The sequence below is a fragment of the Papilio machaon genome, chromosome Z (assembly GCF_912999745.1).
Source record: "Papilio machaon chromosome Z, ilPapMach1.1, whole genome shotgun sequence".
NCBI classification, from domain to species: Eukaryota; Metazoa; Arthropoda; class Insecta; order Lepidoptera; family Papilionidae; genus Papilio; species Papilio machaon.
The window spans coordinates 3,296,472-3,320,550 of NC_060016.1; the positions used below are offsets into that span (position 1 = coordinate 3,296,472).

The following is a 24,079-nucleotide window of genomic DNA, read 5'->3' on the forward strand; positions in this document are numbered from 1 at the left end:
TTTTGACTAGTTCGAAAAAGCAAATTAACCGTTTCGTTTCGTAGACGCTAAGACCGTCAACGACATCCCTAAAGTCAGCGTCAATGCATCAAGCGGTATTTGACATCTGACAATGACAAAAATTGTTGATGACCACAGATAGTCATAGGTATTCAATTTCAATTTTCATCGCAGATGAAAGCGTAATAAATTCGAATAACTTTCAAAATAAATCAAGATAACTCATAATTAAAATATATTAAATATAATCCTGCTTTAAGCAAGTATTCTTACTAACAAGTAATGTTATGTATCTACCCAAATTAGGCAAAGCGAAAGTAAAATTAAGTAATGTTGTAATAAAATATGTATAATTGAATAAAAACATCAGCAAAATTGTACTGTAAGAACGATTCAAGAACAAAGTAATGCACATTACGATAATGTCAGAATGTTTTTTATACAATATTCAATTGAGTGCATCATTAGACACAACGCTAGAGCTACAGCTGGCTACAGCACTATTTTAAACTGCATAGTGACGGACGAAACAAAAAGCTGTACGGTGGGCGGGGTGCGTGTGCGCTTTTTGCTCGTGGCAAGGCAACCCGGCACGGTGCCGCACCGGGACCTATTCCTTATTGTATTTTATTCGATTCATAACGCTGTTTCCTTTCTAACGTCTCAACGACAATTTATAAATTACTTCATAACTTTTTATAACTAATTTTTGTTAGGGCCACGAGTAAAATGCCGATATGCTGTTAAAAAAGATTTTAACATCTAGTTTTGTTGATAGCAGTTTTGTTTTGCTTTGTGAACGTGTTTTGTAAATAAACATTTTAAAAACTTAAGTTAATATTATATAAAATATATAAAACTTAACGTACATTATGACTACATTTGAATTAGTGTTTCGTTTATTTATATTTAATGTCATTTATTATGTTACCGGAGCAGCTACTGAGATAAAGGTAATGTTTTTCATTATTATTTTGTTTATTAATTAAGTAGTTATTGATGCGAATTAAAAGATAGTATAATTTTTATATCGGTGATGGAACCACCGTTAATATTTACATGTGTGTATATTTTTGACGAATTTCTACTTAATTATCACGAATAAATATAAAATTTCCTTATATTTTATAAATGTTTTATCTTTATACTCATGAGTCTATGAACAAATCAAATAATAAAACTATATTAATTTTAAAGCGAAAAATATATAAATTTTGTATGTATTAATTTATGTTATAATTTTTTACAATGATTTATACTTGCTCTGGTGTTTCTTATACAAAAACAAGTTTCAAGACGAAATAAAGTTTTAGAAAAAGTAATTAATCAAAATGAATTTTTTTCCGATTTATTAATTAAACGAGATTTTAAAAACGTAGATCAGTCAATCTTCACTTGGTAATCAGCAACTGTTCTTTCTTACCTTACCATTACCACGCACCTAACGCTCCCCTTGTATTGAAAGTTATTGGGTGATAATTTATCATCAGCTAATTTAATATAATGCCCTTTAAACGATAAATATTGAAATGGATTGCAGCTACGCTCGTAAGTTACTAGAGAAGGAAATAATTCCATTTATCACCTACATTTACCTAGATTTTATGACCTTAAATGCGGTTCACATAACGACCAGTTGAATGTCCTTTTAGTTTTAATATGCAATTTTTCTTGTATTTATTACATATATAACAAATCCGTTAAAGATTCCGAACGAAAGGATTGAGAATTCCGAACTAAACAAAAGATAATCCTTAATACTTGTAATTCATCATTATAAATGAAATCCACTAGAAATGGTCCTATTGAAATTTAATAAAACAGAAAAAAATACCTGGTAATAATTATACGACGTAATTATTATGTCATTAAAAAGTCTCGTAGCATTTAGGGAATTGTTAGTTTCGTGTCAGTTTTTGTCACATCCGCCAAAATGTTTGGCTGCGAAAACTGGTTTACTGAAGAGGTAGGCCGCTGCGCAAGTTTGCGTGCATCCCAGCTACAGAATGAAGCTAAATTGTTTTTTTTTTAACTATGCTTTGTTTTTATTGTATTAACAAGCTACCCCACCCTCCTAGTACTTTCTTTAATTGAATCTGATAAATTAATAATGTCAAAAGAATAACCGGGAATGAATCGCCTACGTATCGAAGTCGGTTAACGGAAACAGCCGTTTAATCTCGAAACGTATAAAGAAAGTGACGAGAAGATGCATCTATAAATCAGACCAAACAGGAAATATCTGCCCACACATTATAAACTTTTTAAAAGGAACACATTGATAGCTGTTCAAGGGAACAAAAAGTACATTAATTTATTTACAATTCTGTTCTACGAGCATCCATGATGCATTCATCTTATATTAATGGTAGATAAATAACATATTACGTAACCATAGAAATAGATCACTACAAAAATAGATGAAATGCGTCCAAGAACATTAATGGCCATATTATTTAGATTTATGTTCATGCGACACGTTTCGTCGCTCGACCATTTTGTTTGTATTCCCTTTTAGGGTTTGTTTGAGGATAGAATATTTATTAAAACGTCTCTTTCTATTAAAACTATTATCTGGATTTAGAATCAAATCAAGTGTAGATAATAATTAATGATACATGAGTTACATAGCTTTTTTTAAATAAATTCTCATGTTTCCGAAATTCTCGTGTTTGTTGTGTTGTTGTTTTTTTCTTCTCTCCATTAAGCGTCTATTCTCTGTAATGACGTTTACGTTATATATCTAACCAATTTTCGATATTTTAAATAGTATCATCTATTCGGTTTGCCCAATTCTAATTTTGTGAATTCTAGTGTCAATCAATCTGGGAGAAACCAAACTTTCTCGCAAATGGATATCGTTAACATTTTAGCAAATTGTAACAAAAAATATATATATTTTTAAAACATACAAGGAAAAGTATTGCTTTAAATCATATGCTGATAAGAGATTATGCGTAACGGGACAAACTTTGAATAAAGTGTAATGAAAATAATTTGAATATTATGCGATCGAAGCAAAGCCTGTTGCTGCCAAACGAAAATTGGCACCAAGCTATCCCTTCACCGAGACATTGTCGCGGACTGAATTTTAATCAATTATAAATACGACCACATTTGTTTAAGGAAAAATAATAAATTCACAATATCCTCGACGTCTATTGTTATGTTCGATTGACTTGGTCATTACAAACTAATGCGTATTTTGTGGCGGACTGTAACAAAAATTTTGAAATCATTCTGCTTTGTTATATTGTTACAATTATGAATTTTCGAAACACGTAAAGATACAAAAACATTTTTGTCCTCTTTTATATAAAAACTGGAATGTCACTTTAAACATGTGGTTCGACAGTTATACCTCAACGTACGATAGGTAACGTTCAATGAGGGAAATTTGTTATTACGTCTTTGGACCTATCCTTAGATTAGCCATAGACGATGTTTCAATTGATGAAAACTGAAACTATAGAATTCATATTCCATTCAAACAACCTTTTAAAACCGATAATAGCTTACTGTTTAGTCGTGAAATGTAGTCAGCATTCGCTTTTACATCTCCGTCTACTTAAATTGCATCATTTCACCGCGGTTCTTCATAATTCTCTTTCTTTACTGTTATCTACCATAGTGTTGTTCTCAAGTTCCCTACGATATTTGTCGATCCTACCTTGGCTCAGCTTTTCCTGCATCGTCGCGATTATTAAAACAGTAGTTAAAATTATAATTAGCAATTTCATTGGTGCTGGCGCCGGAGTCGATTTCTTGGGTTTTATTGAGTTATGAAAATATGACTAAGACTACTCATTCACGAAGTATGTACTAGCAACTTAAATGTTCTTACTTAAATTATAGTAAAACAAAACTCCCTACTCTTCCCTCTTAAGAGGAAGAAAATTTATTAAAATGCAACTAATCCTAATATTCGAGATTCAATGCCTTTTAAACGCTAGCATTCACAATTAAGTAATTCATCGTGGTAGAATCAGAACTATTGTAGACTGACGATAGGTTTATGTCTTACTAGCTTTTACCCGCGACTCCGTCCGCGCGGAATAAAAAAATGCACACAAGATAAAAAAGTTCCTATATCCGTCTCCTAGTTCTAAGCTATCTCCCCATCAATTTTCAGCTGAATCAGTTCGACCGATCTTGAGTTATAAATAGTGTAACTAACACGACTTTTTTTTATATATTTAGATTATCTGTTTAAGTAAAATTAAAATTATTCGTGTACTATCTACATTTGATTGTCCAAAAAATGCCACCATACCCAGACAGCTTCGAGCAGTTGGCGACCGCTAATCCGTATACGGCAGTCCCTAACGATATTTTTTGTTGTAGAATAACCAAAACAGCGTGACATGTGCAACTCGATTTGCGTCCTGCGAAACGAACATGGGAAGTTCACAGCAGCCGGTGTGCGGGACTGACGGACGGAACTACCCTACCAAATGTCATCTGTTAAAAGCCCAATGCTCGGGCGAACCGATATCCGTGGCACATAAAGGACCTTGTGTTGGTGAGTACAGTTCATTCAAATATTTTTAAACTAGTACTACTGCCAAACATTTTATCAGCCATCATGTCTGAATTCACTCCCTTTTTTCATATAACAGAACATGTTTCATGTTTCAATTCACAAATTTTAACTACAACTATAAAATAATACCAGGGAAGAATCATTCCTCTTTATTTCGGAGTGGCTGCAAATTAAACCTAACTTCCTGCAAATATTGTTCTTCTATAAAGTAACAATAAGTGAAATAGAACAAGCGATATAGAAAGTGGTTACTTGCATTTTATAGATGGACATTAATTTCCAATTCATGTTCCGCAAATCGTGTCCAACATGTGGTGTATTTTTGTGTATTTTGCTATATAACCTGTCACTTTATAAATGATTGGTAAGTTTATACACTGTCAAAAATTACAACCAGTCGGTGACATGACTATATCTAACCTTAGATACGACCATCTCAATGTGCATTATGCAGTTGTTTAGTTTTTATCTAGTCTTTTAAGGTTGAACTGAATTTCTTGAATAACATTATTTGTCTTGCTCTTGACCTTGATTACATGTCTATAGTCTACTCTGAGGAATAGGAAGTTTTAACCCGTTTTATCTAATCAATGAATAGTGCTTTGTATTTTGTATCACTACAACTAATGCATTGTGAACCACTTCTGTTGTTTATTATGTAATAAAGAGAGAGTTAAACATTCCTTAACAGATCATGTTTTTGACACAGTAGATTTTCCTGGATTTTTGCTTGGCACTAAAAAGTAAAAAACTCCTTTCTAACAAAATTGGCTTATGATAAAATTATTGTTGAATTCATCTCCTGATTTTATTTTATTTTATAAATTTTAATTTATAATTAATTATTCTTGTTTAATGGATTAATTTGTATATTTTAGCGATAATTTTATATAAATCAATTTATTATAGCACATCAAACTGTCTTTATTACAAAATTCCATATTTTATGTGTAGTAGACAAGTTTTTTTTAATTCGATATAACCTTAACCGCTCCGAGCACATTATCTTTTTGAACCATATTTGGTATGGATTGACATGTAAGTGGAATCATTTGTTTTAGAAAAAAAAATAGAAAACTATATAAAGTTTACTTTATAATTAGTATTACATACGGCCCTTAGATATTTATAGTCGCCTTATAAGACTTGGTCCTTATAAGGTGTCCAAAGACGAGTTGTTACCGATGACGTCGAAGATAAGACGCTTCGTTATCAGTAATTGTCTGGGTACTAACACGAATCAATAGCCTCGTCTATTTGCACCCTGTGGTCTTTTCAATCCCGACAATCGTATGGCAGTCTTCAAAATCAAGTCGAGTCATTAGTCTAGGGACTGTCACCACGAAAAAATACTAGGATATAAAACATAGCCATATATTCAATCTGGTTACTTCTTATGAGTGATTTGTTATTTATTTATAATTCATTAGATTTATTAATAAGCGTGTTATTAGTTATGAAATAAAATTATTACGCGTGTCTTGATATTAAACGAGACAAGTTCTGCTTGGAAGCAAAAGTGTGGTAAATTCGTTTTGCAACGAAGCTGCCAAGCAATACATTACTATATTATTAAAATGTATGAGATATGTATGTTTTAAAAAATATTAATAGTCTAATTCTTAGGTATATTTTATAGCAATAAAATAATAATAGGTATTAAATACGACACGTCTTAAAAAAATAAACTAAAAACATTAAAAAATGTAAAATTTTACAAATTATTTTTAATAGGAGAAGCAATGATGATTGTTTTAGGTCAACAAAAAATAAAGTAGACATTCTTTGAAGTACGTTATATGTTTTTGTATTGTAACAGGGCAGTCAACGTGTCTAATAGTGCAGCGTTACGCGTTGAGTGCTCAAGGCGGACGAAGGCCTGCTTTCGTGCCCCGTTGCCGTGCCGACGGCACCTACGCGTCGGTGCAGTGTGCGGCCGCCGGGGCCGCCGCTGGCTGCTGGTGTGTCACACCTGACGGCAAGCCTCTCCCCGACACGGCTGTCAGAAACGGCAGGCCAGACTGCACGAGGACCGGTGAGTAACTTTGATGGGCCCTGCGATGCGATCACTACACGTAATTCCTTCACTGATTTACTTTGCCGCGCGAGCTGACTTGTTTGCAAGATGCACACGATATCACTTGTATGTTAATTGCTTTAATTGAAAATGTAGTCCGCAGATGGAAACAAAACGACGCGACTGTGTACTTTATCCGTTTACAATAAGGTTATTTTTTAAATCAACAGCCGCTTCGACAAACAATGTTTTCAGCGTGAGATATTTGCTAATATTTCTATTTACATTAACATTGCATTTGTGTTATTAAGGATCTCTTTTGCTGTGTTAAAATTATGTGTTTAAGGAAAATTACGTTTAAACTTTAATTTGATTTTCCTTGATTTTGGTTGTACAAAATTTAAAAATAAAATTCGAAAAAAAATGCTAAATACTGTGTAAACTCTTATCGTGTATAAGATTTCCCAATGAATTTTATTAAAAGTTAAGTTTTACAAAAAAAAGCTCACCTGTGATATTGAACATCTGTTCCATTTAAAGCGGTATTGTAAATAACGGTCTCGGGATAGTTGCACACAGTAAACATTGGAGCAGATGAAAGCTGTAGTTTACATTAAACCGCTACTGCTCTTTGAATAAAATATACCTACAGTAAGATTAATTTAATCTATTCGGAGATATCGTGACTAAGATGCAAAGGAAATTTTTTTATTTTTTAAAAATTAACACATACAAAATACGAAAGTCATGCAAATGCATTCGCATACTATCTAAATGTCTAATAATTCGTAACTTCTTTAGTCTACGTTTATATATATATACCTAGTCTTGCCATATATTCTGTCCCTACCTAAAACATGTCTGTCTTAAAAATAAACTAACAAAAAGTAATGAAATACAACACAGTTATTCTTTATTAACTATTATAAGGAACTTATAAGAAATTTATTCAAAATGACCCCCTTTTGCCTTCACACACATCTTCAATCGGTCCGACCACTCATCTATCGCCGCACGCACCGTATCCAGAGGTATCGAAGCTGCTGCTGCCACCAAATCACGTTTCAACAACTCAATATTGCGGTGAGGTTTCGAGCAGGCCTTCTCCTCTAAAACTGACCACAGTCGGTAATCCAGAGGGTTGAGGTCTGGACTTCCCGAGGGCCAATCTTCACACGCGATAAAACCCGGCAAATTGTCCTTTAGCCACTGCTGAGTGGTTCGTGCTTTATGTGCCGGGGCCGAGTCCTGTTGAAAGATCCAATGCTCATTGGAAAACATTGATTGAGTGAGTGGCTTCACAACAGGCTCCAAAATGTCACTTTGGTAGTTTGCCGCCTTCGTTTTCACGCCATTTTGGCAAAAATGGAGGTCAGTGACCCCTTCGTACGACACGCCCCACCAAACCATGACTGATGCCGGGTGATGGCCTCTTTCAACCTTGGTAACCTTCTCCGAAGCCTCCTGAGAGCTGTGAGCATAGACCCTGTCATTTTGACGGTTGTATTTCTCTTCTACCGTGAAAATTTTCTCATCGGAAAACAGGATTCTCCGGTACCCGCCTTTAGCGTGCTGTTGAAACAGCTTTTTCGCTCTGGTCGCTCTTATGTTTCGTAAAGCTGCAGTCAAGCGATGTCCTGTACTTCGTCGATAAGCGGCAAGTTTAAGGTCTTCTTTAATTATGCGAGAGATGGTTCTCGGTGGAATTTTCATCTCCCTAGACAAGATTTTCTGCTTGCGGAGAGGATTTCTTCGGATTCGCTCAGCAACAGCTTTGATCACCGCTGGCGTCCTGGAATCCCGCGGGCGGCCGCTCCTGGGCCTGTCATCGACAGAGGACATCTCACTGAACCTTTTGATAGTACGGTACACGAATTTCATTGAGATTCGAAGCGATTGCAACAGATTGAATATCTCGCTCGGTGTTTTACTGCACTTATGTAGAGCTATAACAGCGACTCTATTTTCTTTGACGCCCCACTCCATGATGACTTCTTGGATGAATGTTACCAAGTGAGGGTTTTCTAGAAGAATGAAGCCTGCTAATGTCACATGAAAACAAAAATATTTGAAATGACATTCCATTTTCGAAATTTTTGAATACAAAATTTTGGGACAGTATTTATGGCTAGACTATATATATATATTAACTATTTGTTATTGTTTTAAATACACTTGTGCGGTAGCCAAATGTCTGTGCAATGTTTTCTGGAAAAAATACAGATTCTCGACTGTTTGTGATCCTAAACAGAGCTTTGATGAATAATCTCATATACTAAATTATTTTGTTGATACACTTATAAATTTTAAATCTATGTTAAATTGTCTAGGTAGTGTAGCAGAATTTTATGTTATGATTATAAAACGCATTTTTCCTTCACCACGAAATTGATGAAACGTGTAAAAATTTGTGTTACCTAGAAAAAAACTTACATAATATATTAATATGATTAGTATCTATCCACCTGGATTTCAGCAATCCACCTGTCCATCTTGGTTTTCCATTAATTTAATATTTCCTTTAACTTTCCAAATTCCCATTTAAACTAAATGATGCTGGAACTTGCTTCGTTATTGCTGCCTCAGCGTGTTTATTTTCTACGCTTCGTCTTGGCAGTAACTGATTACAACTGCATCTTTGTTGTGATAAATTTTGCTTTGTACAAAATTTATCACTATAAGTCAGATTTTGTGTGTGTGAGAATATTTACGTTGATTCCCTTAAAATTATTTAATACTATGCATTGTATAATTAAAAGAGTTTAAACGTAGTTGGTACTTTTTTGTAATTTTTATGTATTTTTGTAGATTATTGATTTTTTTTTTTTAATTTCACTTTCGAAATGTTAAATTGTAAGCAAGATATAAAGCGGTCAGGGGCTTACAAAGGCGGAAGACTCCAATCCCGACTTGTTTACTAGACAGGTGCCTATTATCTTATTAAACGACATTGATGCAAACGGGAAGATGCGGCGTATTGAGATACTTATTATATTATTGTCCTCATGGGTGACATGTCAGATTACAAAGAAACATAACATTGCATTTGTCTAAACATTACTTATACAGAACAAGAGCACTACACTTTAACGTAAACATTTGTGCATACAAAAATAAACTCAAAGTATACCAGTTTTAGGGTAGACTTTCGATTTAAACTTGCATAAGAACTCTCATTCTATTCTACTGTCTTTGTTTACATAAACCCTTACGACAACCTACATGCGACTGAAAAACTGAGTCAAAGAAATATTTAAATGCGTCAACTGTTTTCATTTTAATATTTTACATTCATAGCGTAGTACATTATGTCTGAAACAGGCTAGTCGATTCGGTTGAAAATAGAAATTACACACGAAATATATTGATTGCTCTTACTATGAGTACATCTTACAGTCATTTGCTTTAGCACATGCTATCTACAATACTTCTACCTACTATCTACTTATTACTCCTTATCCACTTATCTACATGTGAAGACCAGGTATCCCTTGACATTCAAGTTTACTATGAATTTTATTCATATTTTCCCCACATTTTTGTACAAAGTCTTTTGTTTACCACCCCACATCTCAAACGCTAGTTACCGATCTCTAACCACTATATTGCTTTCGATGTAAGGTGAAATTATAAAAAAAATTAATACGTACGACGACAGTACGAAACATTTATGTAGTTCTGTCGTGTATTCGTCTGTGACGAATTGAGCAATAATTATGGACGGAAACAAGGAGGAAGTCGAGCACGAGACGTTACAACGAAATGAGTCAACCACAATATTGCCGTGGGTTTCCACTGCCGAATCAACTACACAAAAACTTACTGTTATCTCAGTTTTTTCATAGGGAATGTGAGCGATAACTATATGTTTTTGTTCGAATGTATCTACAATGGTAACTTACGACTGGCCTGGCCATCAGCGCCATACGAAGATTAATTCAAAAAATATTATCACTGACTGAATAATTTGAGATAACTAACTAGTATGAAGCAATGAACCAAATTGTGTCTTGGCCTCACACAATAAAAGCAAGCAATTTAGAATTTTGGAAAAATGGACGATTCAAAAAGAAATAAATTATATTATTATATATACAAAAATTTTTAATTGCACAATTTACGCAGTGACAAAATGAAACAAATATTGAAGAAATATTGATTCTAGATAACTCTGTAAAGAAGCGTATCTGTCCTTGCAAAATAGTAATATATTAAATAAAAATGACATTATTAAACAAACTAATGCGGTGTTTACTCATTTGCAAAACATATACACCGTTACATTTTAATATATCAATATAATTTTATAATAGAAATTACATAAAAAGTTATTGCAGTATTAAAATTTTAATTGGTCTTAGAATCGTGTTAGTTTCGTCTCGCGCGCCCATCTAACAGGATGTACCGCATTCTAGAATTGTTGAATCATAATGCTGTCTCGTATAAAAATGCCAGAAATCTTAAGGATCTTTATAAAGGACTAGTGCCCGGAGAAGTACGGATCAGTTGCAACCCGTATAAGTTGAATGCATTAAATGATGTTTGTCCTCTATACGTTTTTATAACACTGATCGGAATGTTAGGATTGGTAGTATAATGCTAGAGAGGACTAAGAGTCTTTCGAAAATGTCTAAATATAAATCATTTTCGGTTGCAATGAATTGTTTTGCTTGCTTTTAGCTAGTTAAAAATGTGATATCTTAAAAAAGTCCGTTTATGTAAAAAAATTAAAATATAGTTTTTTTTTAGTTATTCAAAAGACAGATACACCTAGCGAGTTGAATTTGTTTTATACTACGCTGCGATGTTAAATTTATTTTTTCATTTTAAAAATAAACTCAGGTAAAATCTGGAGTGACTCAATCTATTGAAATACGATTCGATTTTGAACTCATTTCTTAAGAGGAACGTTGCTAAGTTTGCCTTTACGTATATTTCTCTCAAGAATTACTATAGAAATTTATTTTTTTAATTTTTGATGATGACTTAAGATAAATCAAGTAACGATTGTAAAATTAAAGATAGTGAATTTTTAAGAATAGCTATTTGTTAAAAAATATCATTCTGAGACCTTGAAAGTGAAATTGATATCGTTACAAAAACATTTATTCGGATATAGCACGCAATTTGAAACGATCGAAGCCTTAAGATATAATCGGATTAAAATCGAATTAACGTCTGGAAATGGTAGCTTTCCGTTTCTAAAGACAGAACGTTGTATTCTATATAAGGACAAAGATTATCTTCTTTTTGAGATTCGCAAACGACCGCAATTAACTGTCTGACACGCATAGCCGATTAACGCGGCGAAGACGCATTCAACTGTACTAAAATTAATTCGTTTCTAAGAATTAAATAAGAATTACGTCATCAAACAACTATTAATGTAAAAATTTCAGAAGACAATGTGAGTTTCTATATATTTTATTATCATAAAAAAAGTAAAAATTAAATTAAGCGACTTAGCAACTAAATGTAGATATGTCTCCAATAAAACACGTCATGACACTCAAACGAAATATGCGTGTTGAAGTAAACGTTAGACGGCTTTTAATCATTACAGTATTCATGCACTTGGTAGCAATACACAAATTATAATTACTAATTAGATTTCACTTTTTAATAACGATACACGTTATTTTTAAAGAACTGTCGGAAATCGATCATTGATATTTGAAATTATTTAATATGAATACTTAGTATTGTTCTAAAGCTATGGACTGAAGTATAGTTGTGGATTCGAATTCGACATTTGATTACTGACATAAAATATGCACATGCTATCTTGATTCACTTTAGAAATCTCAAAAATATTAGTGACAATAAATGAATTTGGCAGTTATTAAAAATGACTAAATCAATATGTATTAAAACATTAAAATCGACAAACGCTTATTAATGTTAATTTTATTATCTACCATTGAAATAATGTTATTCGTTTTGAATTCCTAGAGGCTCGCCAGCTCTGAGGTGCATCCATAATAAATGTGTATAATAATGAAATCCATGCACACCTAAGTGCAATATGAAATAACACCATAAACAATTGTTCTCGGAATGTTCGTCTCATGTTTTTTTATTGCCTTATGACACTTTCGTATTCCATTGAAGTAGAACATTCCTTGGCTTCGCAACTCTCTATTTTTATAAAGTAACATTAATTTAGTAATTACATTAAAATATAAAGTACATGAAGAAGAAACATTGGTTTCATTTTTATAAATTACTAACTGTTGCCCGTGACTCCGTCTGCGCGAAATTAAAAAACTGTAATATGCCTATGTGTTCTTCCAGACTATGTTCTACATCTGTGTCAAATTTCATCAAGATCCGTTGAGCCGTTCCGGAGATACCTTCAAACAAACATCCGTCCATCTAAACTTTCGCATTTATAATACTAGTAAGATGATTGTTTATGTTGGTAGTTTGACAGAAGAAAACAAATTTACTTTTAACGCTGAGGATCTAACACTATTGAACTAAATATTTTATTACCATTCAAAAACAATTTAATATTCGAGTATTAAACAAATTCTCGTACTTATAAACGAGCTGAGTGATTTAACGTTGTACAAAATGAAATCCGTTCTCTCAATTCATGGCGTTAAAAAAGATGTTAAAACCAGCTTAGATGGCGCGCGCGTGAATCGGTTTTAGAACGTATTCGTGTCCTATATAGTGTCTGGTTGGCTTTCTCGGAAACAGCGGATCGTAAGAGTCAGACTGCTCGACGCCGGATCACAATGGTGTCCAGTTTTTTGTCTATGTAACAACGCGAAGCGTACCCGCCGCCGTGTCGAGAGGCGATAGAAAAAAAAAACACCCAGACACCATTTAATAGCGTTGTCAGGATAGTTCGCTGCACCTTTGATGTTTTATATTTAGCTTAGGTACCTGCTTGTGCCACATAATCATATCGTTAAGGCAGAGTTACAGGTTACGCGGATCGGATGTTTTTCGGCAACGAAATTGGAACGTTCGCGTTTCGAAATCATTTTCGAATAGTTTCATGTTAGTGATTGTTTTTTTTTTTGTTAATTTAATATAAAAATACATAATAAAAACATAAACATAATAAAATTATTATGAAAATAATCTTTTCACAATGTAAAAATTAATTTATTCAAACCAGAAGCATTTTCTAATAATAGATTTTGGAACAGACGTAATCAATTTTTATCTGAATTAAATTAATGTTTTAACCAAACATTTAGAGATTTTATCTTTTTTCTTTAAGTTGCCGTAAAAGTATGATACCTGCTGCCAGTGTTAACTGCTATAATTCGTTTCAATAAATTAAATCAGGACATCGATTATAGGAAAACTTTTATTGACAGTAAATTATTATACGAGTATTTACTATCCATACCGATCTTTTTCAGAATTGAGTCACAAACATGTATCAAGTTTTTAATTTAGCCCTACAACATGTAGTTATATGGATAAGCTCCGGTAAAATATTGACAGCTTTTAATCCAATTTTTTTTCGAGTTAATACTATAACCATTAAAATTAGAAATACGATCATAAATGGTTTCAAATCAATAAATAAGCAGTGACAGCACATATTATGATAATCTCAGACCTCTCGCTCTTGCATTTTGCAGTTAATCCATAGGAAAAATCCTATAAAGTAAAAATACGACTTCATTTTATGCCGTGTATCTCATGTTTATTAAATTGTAATTGGGTCAATCGGTCAACTGCAAGCGGTATCCTGGCCGATGGGATTAAGTTGTTATTATCTTTTTCTTAAAAAGATATCAATTCAAAACTTCGGTCCGACTTTGGTAAGGTCGCTTAATTGCTACTTATTCCTTTTCATGCTCCACATTTGTAATGATCTCCTCAATCTGACTTTACTGAGCTACAATTCGTTGGATATTTAAATTTTATACCTATTTTGTTATGATTTGTTACTATGATTAACATACATTTAAATTAATTACATTGCAATAACATACAATTGTTAATTATTTTGTCACCGGTCATTGGTAATTATCGGTATTTTTTGTTTATCGGTTTTAATGTTTCACCAAAGGTCACCTCACTGTTAAGACCGGTTGCCTCCCCCTCCTCTTCCTGCATTGCCTCGTCTCCCGCACTCTTCGGGATGCGACTCCATGCCCTTTGCGTCAAATTACACAACCAGTAAGATATTCTAATGGCCAAACTCAATAATTGATCTTCAATCTTTGCTGCTTTTCGAAGGCAGCTAAGTAACCGATCACCCAGTTAGGCGATGGTAGTGATATATGCATGTTGGTATTTATCTTTTTAATATACAATCATAGGTCATATGTTGACTAAAAGGGTAAAATAATCACTATCATGATTAGGTAGTATATCTATATATTTTCGTTACATTATCTGCAATGTTTAAATTTGCATAAGTCAAAGCGCACCAAGCAATCAACATGAGCAATTGCTTTAATAAATAAACCGCAGAACATTAATTAGTTCTTTACACATACATAAACGGGGATTTAACAATGTTTAAAAAAAACTCATTATAGTTTTTGAAAGATTAACCTTCTACTTTTTAGACAGCATGCCATAAAATACGTATAACAATATTAGCTGTCGCCAGCGACACCGTCCGCACGGAATTTGAAAAAACATAATATAGCCTATGTGTTTTTCCAGACTATGTCCTACATATGTGCCAAATTTCATTATGATACGTTGAGCTGTTCCGGAGATACGTTCAAACAAACATCCATCCATCCATTCAAACTTTCGCATCTATAAAATTAGTAAGATTACGCGTCATCGATTTCAAATTTTGCCAAATTTAATTTATCGAATTTATACAACAAAAATTTCAAATTCATTGTTTACACAACATTCAACTTAAAGCAAAACACACTAGCATACAATTTAACAAACACTATCGATATTCACTTGTCATTAATGTTAAATGAGGTAAAGAAAATAAGTCGCAAGCCATTAAAATTAATGTGTTTATTCAAGCCTGTCTGGCCCTTGGCGAAGCACCTTTAAATTTGCATGTGGTGAACGAAAGGAGTCACGTTGCCCGCCCCTCGCTAACGATTTATCAATTCCGATAATAATAAGCTGCGAGCAAAGATTTATTGCGTATCGTACCTTTGAGATATCTCGCTAAAATATTCCAGCCAGGGTTCCTAGATATGTGTTGATTTAAGTGCCCAGCTATCATAACCAACTGTCACCCGCGAATACGCCCGCGACACCGCTTACCACACTTATAAATAAACCATGGAAATAAATTGCTGTCGAAGTCAACACGCAAACATATTACCAAATAACTTCGATACAAACGTAACGTCCACTCTATAAATTCCGGAACCAGAGCTAAGAAGTATATTGTTACCACTAAATTAAATACGTACTATTTAATCTATTTCACAACTGGCATATTACCTTTAAGACAAGATAAGATGTAAAGGAACTGGGTATGTTCCTCTTAACTCTGCCTACATTGGCATATATTATACCTTAATTTTTATTATTTTAATAAATCGACGAAGCTCTAAGCAACGATTTTCCATTGCAGATTTGCATAGGTAAGAAGTTCGGGCCGTAACCCTAAGGCATATAAGGGGGCGGTTCACCTTAAACATATATCTAATTATAATTCTCGAACTTAAATATAATCAAAATAAAAATTAAGTTATACTTTAGTTCCTACATGTCTTCAATTATCCATTTTATAAGACAAAAAAAATATGATTGTTTACTGGGCGCTAAAAGAATAAAAGCATTTACTTTAATAACAATTACGTTTCCAGTTCATTTTTATTGATCGGGCACCTTTAAGAAAATAATGTCCTTGATACATTTTAACATGCATTATTCTTTATTGACCTTCAACGAATGATGTAAATGCAGACGTGTGCGCAAAAGCTTAAAAAGGTCCTTTATGTTTTATGTATAATACACAGTGCGTCGCTTTCCTGACGATACCACAAACAGACCGGACTTTTTACGTCTTATTTTTCGCAGGTAAATCACACACGAGGCGGCGCTCGTCAGTTCGGGGTCAACGAAACAAAAGAAGTAAGTTCTACTAACAAGACTATATTTTGCGAACACTATTTTACATATAAAAGAGAACTCGTGCTAAAACTTATAGTTCCTATCTGTTATAGTCGAACAATATATTTTCAAACGATGATTGTACATTTGAATATATACAATGCAATTTAACGATGTAATCGTACTTTAATCTATTTGAAATATATTTAAGGAAGTTCACTTTGTTAGCGAAAATATATTTGTATATTTATGGTAATGTTTTCTTTGTTGCGGATATTATAGGTAAATGATTAAGATAGAGATAGGTTTCAACTCGTGTTCACCTTTGCCACACAGATACCATCAGCTAACGTCTATTTAAAATTGTATACAACAATACTTAAATACTGTTAAATAACTAAATTATTATTTGCAAGCCGTCGATGTAAAATTATGTTAAAATGTAAAAGGTAATAATGGATATTTTTACCTTTAACATTTTATTGTTTGAATTAGAAATCAAAGGTACGAATTCATTGCCGCAATATTAAATGTTCAATGTTAAAAAATAATACGATGACAATAAAAAATGTTTTTCAATTTATTTTTTAAGTCATACTTCATACATAATTATAAATGCGAATATTTAGATGGATGAATGGATGTTTCTTTGAAGGTATCTCAAGAACGGCTCAAGTGATCTTGATGAAATTTGCCACAGATGTAGAACATAGTCCGAAAGATCACATAAGCTACCTATTAAGTTTTTTAAATTCCGCGCGGACAGAGTCGCGGACGACAGCTAATACATTCATAAATTAATGAATGTACTGTGCGACTTCCTGGGAGAAAACGCGTCCGCACTTCATGACTTATAAAAAACCGTCAAGACAGTATGCAGCGCACTTATTAAATCAGACATTTTTTATTTACGCAATTTATTATGTCGTCTGGGCTTCTATTGACAATTGCGTTTTTAGTTATTGACCGTTTGATTTATTGAGTTCAGTTTACATTCCATTACGAGTACATGACGATAGAGCGCGTATATTGCCGGTGATAAATCACTACCACAATTCTTATTTTAACGTCATTTTCCTTCTTAATTTTATAAAGCACGAGCAATAACCGATTTTATTATTTGTTAAGGTTGCACCAGAATTGACCGCGTACAGTTTAATGGGAACTTGATAAAAATATTCAGTGGTGAATATGAGAGAGTCCGTGCGGAAACTGGAGGTGCACCGTTGGAGGCGAGAGCTGTCGCTGAATGGAAGTTTCGAGAACTAGACAGAGACAGGAGTGGGACCTTACAGAAGTCCGAATACAGAGGCTTACGCCGACTAATTAAAAAGGTTTGTTCATTATTTACTATACGCAAGATCTCGTGTTTTTTATATAAAAAAACGCAATATACATTTTTTCAAGAATTGTAAAATTTTAATTAATTTATTACGTTTTTTATAAACTAAGTAGGTATATATGAAACATTGACATCAATTTAAATGCACTTATTGGCATTCGAGCATCAAGGACCAAACTTTAATAGAGCTTTCTATTAGTTTGGTCCTTGATACCAATTGAAAAACGTTATACAATAATTGATTAATTGAAATGTCCTTATAAGACTTGAAATCCAACTCGGGAAAGTGTTTTTTACTGCTATTTTTTTATAGAGAAACAAGCAACAGACCGTCTAAAGTTTTTTTATTCTTTTATCTTCGGTTGTAACATTGCAGGTGGTGAAGCCGAAGCGCTGTGCACGTGCATGGGCGCGTGGTTGCGACGGGGATGGTGACGGTGAGATCGCTCGGGCGGAATGGGCCTCCTGTCTCCTCGCCAACCCAGACCCACCTGCACCGGATTGTGAGTACCACCATACTATCTGAACGTTACAAATAAAATTTTCATCAATAAATATATACTAAGATTCCTAACAGTTTCTACAACATTTTAAAATCTATTTATTTATTTATGTATCAACTAGATTTCATTATAATTTAATTATTTGATCATGTGCTTGTTCAGAGAGCATAAACAAAAACATTGATTTTTATTCATAAAGATAAAAACATATATTACACTCGTTTATGTTGGAATGTAAAGTATGACGAATCAGTGGCTACGAGAGATAAGTAACTGCGTAATACTGGTTACTGCGGTTCCCGACTTGCGGTTACTGTCAACTAAACTTCCATTTAGGGAGGCGGGTTATGATTATTGAGTCAAATTTAATTATAAAACAACACGAAAACTGTTGGTTTTAAAAGTTAGATGTTTTCGTATTAACCATTGTTTGACGTTCATCAGTATAGTTTTACAACATAGAATAAATTTAAAGATTGAAGATGAATCTAAATATGCCACTACAAAATTTATTTTCTTGTTGACGCAATAAAAAACAAAAGCCTCGCTTTAAATTTAAAAAAAAAATCTATTAAACAATCCCAATGTATGCGCAAACATAATAATAATATATAGTCTCTCTCCGTTTCTTCATGTCGTTGAATGCAGACGACGACAGCGGGCCGGAACCTGAGGCCGATTACAACGAAGAGGAACCGCCGCCTGATCCAAGCGCAGGTACACAAAACATAGAGTATCATAGAGCATTCCTCTCAAACTTTCTCTCTCTCTCATCTCTATCAAATCTCAATTATTTTCACATAATCCATTTACAGTTTCATTACTTTCTTATTTATGGAATCATTATTTCAGTGCATAATACGTTAATACCACGCTAACCTCTTGCCTCTCAATTTTCCCATCGCTTCTGTCTCAAACATAATGTTGTTGTTAGTTAATTAATTTATACGCAATTGCAGTTATTGCACATTTTGGTTAATGTATCAACTCAGTATCGTGTTCAGCTTAGAAATCCCACCTTGGTTTGAGCCTAATTTAAGATAGGAATGACTAGCCCTTAGTTAAATACTCTGGCGCAGTGCGGATTGGTTGTCTTCACAAATATTTTTAATTTCTTCGCAGATATGTGCAGATTTTTTTTGTAAACTCGGTATAACCAACAACAATATCTGTTTTCTGTAGTCCTGCCTGGCATTATGAAAAATTCTTTCGCACCTGACGGATCCGATCCGGAGTCAAGACGTGAAGATGAGGCCAACGACTGTCTCACTGATCGACAGGCAGTATTAGAAGAACAGGTTCGATTTTCAATTAAATGACTGAATTCTATAATTTTAAATATTCCCTTTTATAACCATTGCTGATGCGATTGACTAACATGCAACGCCATTTGATTTATTTTATTGCAGAGCGATGTTGCACAACTTGCTTTATATGTAATGTTATTCAGTTCATTTAATAGTTTGCTAATCTTTGATTCATCTGCATTTAAAGTTTTTTCTAATACCTTGCAATAAAACTTTAAACTTGTATTCCAGATTTTAAGTTATATGAAATTAATTATTATTTCGATTACCTTATTACTAATCTAAAGTGCTCGATAAATAATTAAAATTTTTGTTTAAATTTAAATGTTTTTGGTAATATATTTGATAGAGTGGTTTGGTTGACTCTGTTTATTGCTTTTGTCAATAATGAATATCTTGATCAAAAAAGAAAATAAGAAAAATGTTCTCTATTGCATGATTTGAAGCGTAGCGAAATGTTTTTTTTTTAATGTTTGTAATATATAATTTATAAAATTTTGTCTGTATGACTGTGTGCTGGCATTTGTTCCGAGTACCGGAGTTATTGGTACCGGAGGCCTAATTTTAGTCCTCTTTCCCTTCCCACCCTTTCCTTTTTAGGAAAGGATGGGAAGGGGAAGTGGATTTGTCGGAGGCGGGGATGCATAGGAAAGAGAAATATCCTCTTTCTGTGCGTCCTCTTCTCCATTAATTAAAGTTAGGAAACGCATCTGCATTTGCGGATGTCCATGGACAACGGTCGCCTCGCTATTGTGGCGAATCCAGGTGGCCGTTTGCTTGTTTGCCACCTTATGATATAAAAAAAGAGTAATCTCCGAAACGACATAATCAATTTTGATATGATTTTGTAGGGAAGGTAGCTGATACACGCGAACATATAACTACTTTTTTTTTTAATAAAGCACTGACGAAGTCGCGGGTAATCACTAGTGTACAGATAATGAATTAAGTATAATTTGGTTTAGAAAAACGGCAGCGCAGTACTTTATGTTCCGGAGTGTACGGGTGATGGTAGATATGCTCGCGCTCAATGCTACCGCTCCACTGGGTACTGTTGGTGTGTACATCAGGACACGGGGAAACCTATACCTGGTTCATCTGTTAAAGATCGCAAACCAGATTGTGATGCCACCCCACAACATGCCAGCCCAATGAGAGGTAAAATATTAATTGCCACAAGAACTAATAGCATAATATACTTTTTAAGTATTTTTTTTTTCAAAGAACCGATGAATAACAATAATATGTTTTAGCAACTTAGTTAAATGTTAGATAGGAATCGCTAAAAATTATTTAAAAATTAATTAGTTAAAGTAATGAATCATATACTTTGCTGATTTGTTCAAACAATAATGAAAGCGAATGCTTGGATGGATGGATGTTTGTTTGAAGGTATCTCCAGAACAGCTCAATTTTGACTGAAATTTGGGATAGATGTAGACTAGTCTAGTCTAGTCTGCAAGAACAAATACGCTACTTATTATGGTTTTTTTCCGACTCCGTGCAGATGGAGTCGCGGGCGACAACTAGTTTTTTATATTAAAATCTAAGTTTGTTTCGTAGTGAAATCGTTTTAAGGAAATTAAGGTTATCTTGAACATTTTGATTATTATTTGTATTATTTTCAGGATGTCCAGAACCGATGAAGTCAAATTTTTTACGTGATCTCATGAATTTCTTTATCACAAAAATGACAGCTACTAATAACGGTACAGGACCAGGGTATGTATAATAGGACAATTTCTATATCTATATATATAAAAGAAAGTCGTGTTAGTTACACTATTTATAACTCAAGAACGGCTGAATCGATTTGACTGAAAATTGGTGGGCAGGTAGCTTAGAACCAGGAAAAGGACATAGGATAATTTTTATCCCGTTTTCTTTTTCTTTTTTTTTTATTCCGCGCGGACGGAGTCGCGGGTAAAAGCTAGTCTATATATATAAAAGAAAGTCGTGTTAGTTACACTATTTATAACTCAAGAACGGCTGAATCGATTTGACTGAAAATTGGTGGGCAGGTAGCTTAGAATCAGGAAACGGACATAGGATAATTTTTACCCCGTTTTCTATTTTTTATTCCGCGCGGACGGAGTCGCGGGTAAAAGCTAGTATAAAATAAAAATAAATCTTTCAGTGATATGGTTAAATGGGGTGCATCAAAAGAAGAACAAGCAGCTACATGGACATTCGTGATGTTAGATAAAGACAAGAATAAAGCACTGGAAAGACGAGAATGGAAAGCATTTCATCAACTTATATCAAATGTAGAACAATTAAGAAGATGTGGAAGGAAACTACCGAGATATTGCGACGTGAATCACGACACTAAAATTAGTATTACAGAATGGATGGCCTGCTTGGAAGTACTACAAGCATCTCAAGGACATACGAGTAAGAAAATATTATAATTATTATCATTTAAAAGGACAGTCCGATTTATTTTAGGTATTTTATGGAACTAATAAAACTGATGTACATATGCGTAGTATAAAGGTCCGTTTCTGCCTACCCCTCTGGGTTACGGCCGTGAGTTATGTTGTTGTTTATATAAATCTGTGTATTTTTTTCATTTATCATTAACGATAGGATCATCTGTGTCTTTAACGATTGTGCGACGATTGTGGAAAATGGGCAATGTTCTTACAAAGTAACATATAGTAGTTTTCAGATATATGTAATGGGATGATGTTGTACAGTGCCGTGCTATCACCTTGAGTCGCTGATATATTTGAAAACAACTATATCATCACTATTTTAACTTAAATTAGTTAAATTCGTGTTGCTCTCAAGCACTATAAATAAAATAATATTTTATTTTTTTCAGCGGAAACCACTAAAGTACCACCAAATCCCAGACGAAAAGGTCCAAATCCTCTAGAATCTATTCTGAAGGCGGAGGACTAAATTTTCAATATCAGTGAATAGTAATGTGTTGGCTATGATATACCAGTGTGTAATGGCTTTGTGTGTTAAGAAAGCTTAACTTGTCTTGCGGCTAACGTCCGGTTTCTGATAGATATGTCCAAAATATATGCAATCTCCTTCTTCTAGCTCTAGGCTCTGGTTATCCTGAGTTTGGTCTAACAACTCATTCCAATTCGATCTTTGTCTTCGATTTATGCTGTCCACTGGAGCTTTCTCCTTCAGCCTCAGTACAAATCAAATTACTAGTAAAGTCCAACAAACTTATCAGACGTGATCTGATCTAAATCATAATAGGTCAATATCAAAAGCCCCTTTATTATTATCAAAAATGTGCTACAATATGGTTATTGAAGTAGCTATATTCTATACCTAGGTAGGTAATACATGTTTTCTGATAAAACTAATTACAATAATATCTATCTCAACAGGTGAAATAAATTTATTGCACTATACTTAATTGTTTGAAGACTATCGTAAGAGTTCTTTTAGAAACCGGGCATAATTATCCTCTGATATTAAAATTAGATCAGTTATTTATTCAAATTAAATAATGAATGTAGAATTCATTTTTTATGTAGATAAAACAAATAAAGGCTATGTCAGATATTTGTGATAAAACAATGAAACTTTTTGTTGTACTGCGAGTTTAATTTGGCACAGCGTTAATAAGAGTATAATAATACCTGACGTGCCAACTTAAACGTGAAGAACTATAATGTTGCTGTCACGTCATATCAAATGTTTATTTAGATCTTACAATTAAAATGCATTAAAAATGATTTTTATTTAAAATATAAAACATTGATATTGTTATAAAATATGACATCAGTTTTAATAAAGTACTTACACCAATAGTCAATAAGGGTTAAGCAAAACCTTGTATGGTTCTTACACAATACTTGTTTTTCTATTTCTAATTTGCTAATTTTTATGACTCTTCGTTACTTACAAAATGTTTTCAATCTTAAGGTGCGTTTCCATTAATGAAACATGTATCTTTTCAAATCTATTGATTTCAATATCAATGTTTTGTAAAAAAATATTAACATCGTTTTTTTTTTTTTAAATTTCACCATTGATTTTATTCTTTCGATGACATATTAATTTATAAAACATTGTTTCTAGGTAGCTATTATTTCGTAGTCGTGTTTTAAAATATATAGTTCATTATTTCTTATTTTGTGTGATTGTATTTAAGCATTTTTTTAATAAATTTCTTTATGAAAATATATAGAAATCCATATTACTTTTGCCAGGCTAAATATTAATTAAGCTAAAATTTAAAAGTAGTACATTTCTTGTAATATATATAAAAGTACTTGATTACATTTATGTATGTACCGCTTATGGAATTTTCTAAAATTAACAGATTATTTAGTCAATATGAAATGTAAGGACTATGTGATATTTTTTTTCATT

The 24,079-nt window shown here is 33.1% G+C and overlaps 1 protein-coding gene across 1 annotated transcript; it reads left to right on the forward strand.

Moving 5' to 3' along the window:
• Positions 1–778: 778 nt before the first annotated feature.
• On the forward strand, positions 779–23,152 carry LOC106719844 (SPARC-related modular calcium-binding protein 1). The gene is made up of 12 exons (XM_014514302.2): positions 779–953; positions 4,345–4,522; positions 6,363–6,578; positions 16,548–16,601; positions 17,709–17,914; positions 18,299–18,425; positions 19,074–19,142; positions 19,608–19,723; positions 20,698–20,890; positions 21,361–21,454; positions 21,870–22,126; positions 22,560–23,152. Exons 1-12 carry the CDS (start codon positions 873–875, stop codon positions 22,637–22,639), a joined length of 1,671 nt encoding a protein of 556 aa, XP_014369788.2. The 5' UTR covers positions 779–872; the 3' UTR covers positions 22,640–23,152.
• The last annotated feature ends 927 nt before the right edge of the window (positions 23,153–24,079 follow it).

Excerpts from the sequence above, each read along its gene's own strand:
- LOC106719844 (XM_014514302.2), top strand. The coding sequence starts at position 873 with ATGACTACATTTGAATTAGTGTTTCGTTTATTTATATTTAATGTCATT. Across the intron at positions 6,579-16,547 it reads GCCAGACTGCACGAGGACCG|GTAAATCACACACGAGGCGG; the intron begins GTGAGTAACTTT and ends TATTTTTCGCAG. Across the intron at positions 20,891-21,360 it reads ACATGCCAGCCCAATGAGAG|GATGTCCAGAACCGATGAAG; the intron begins GTAAAATATTAA and ends TATTATTTTCAG.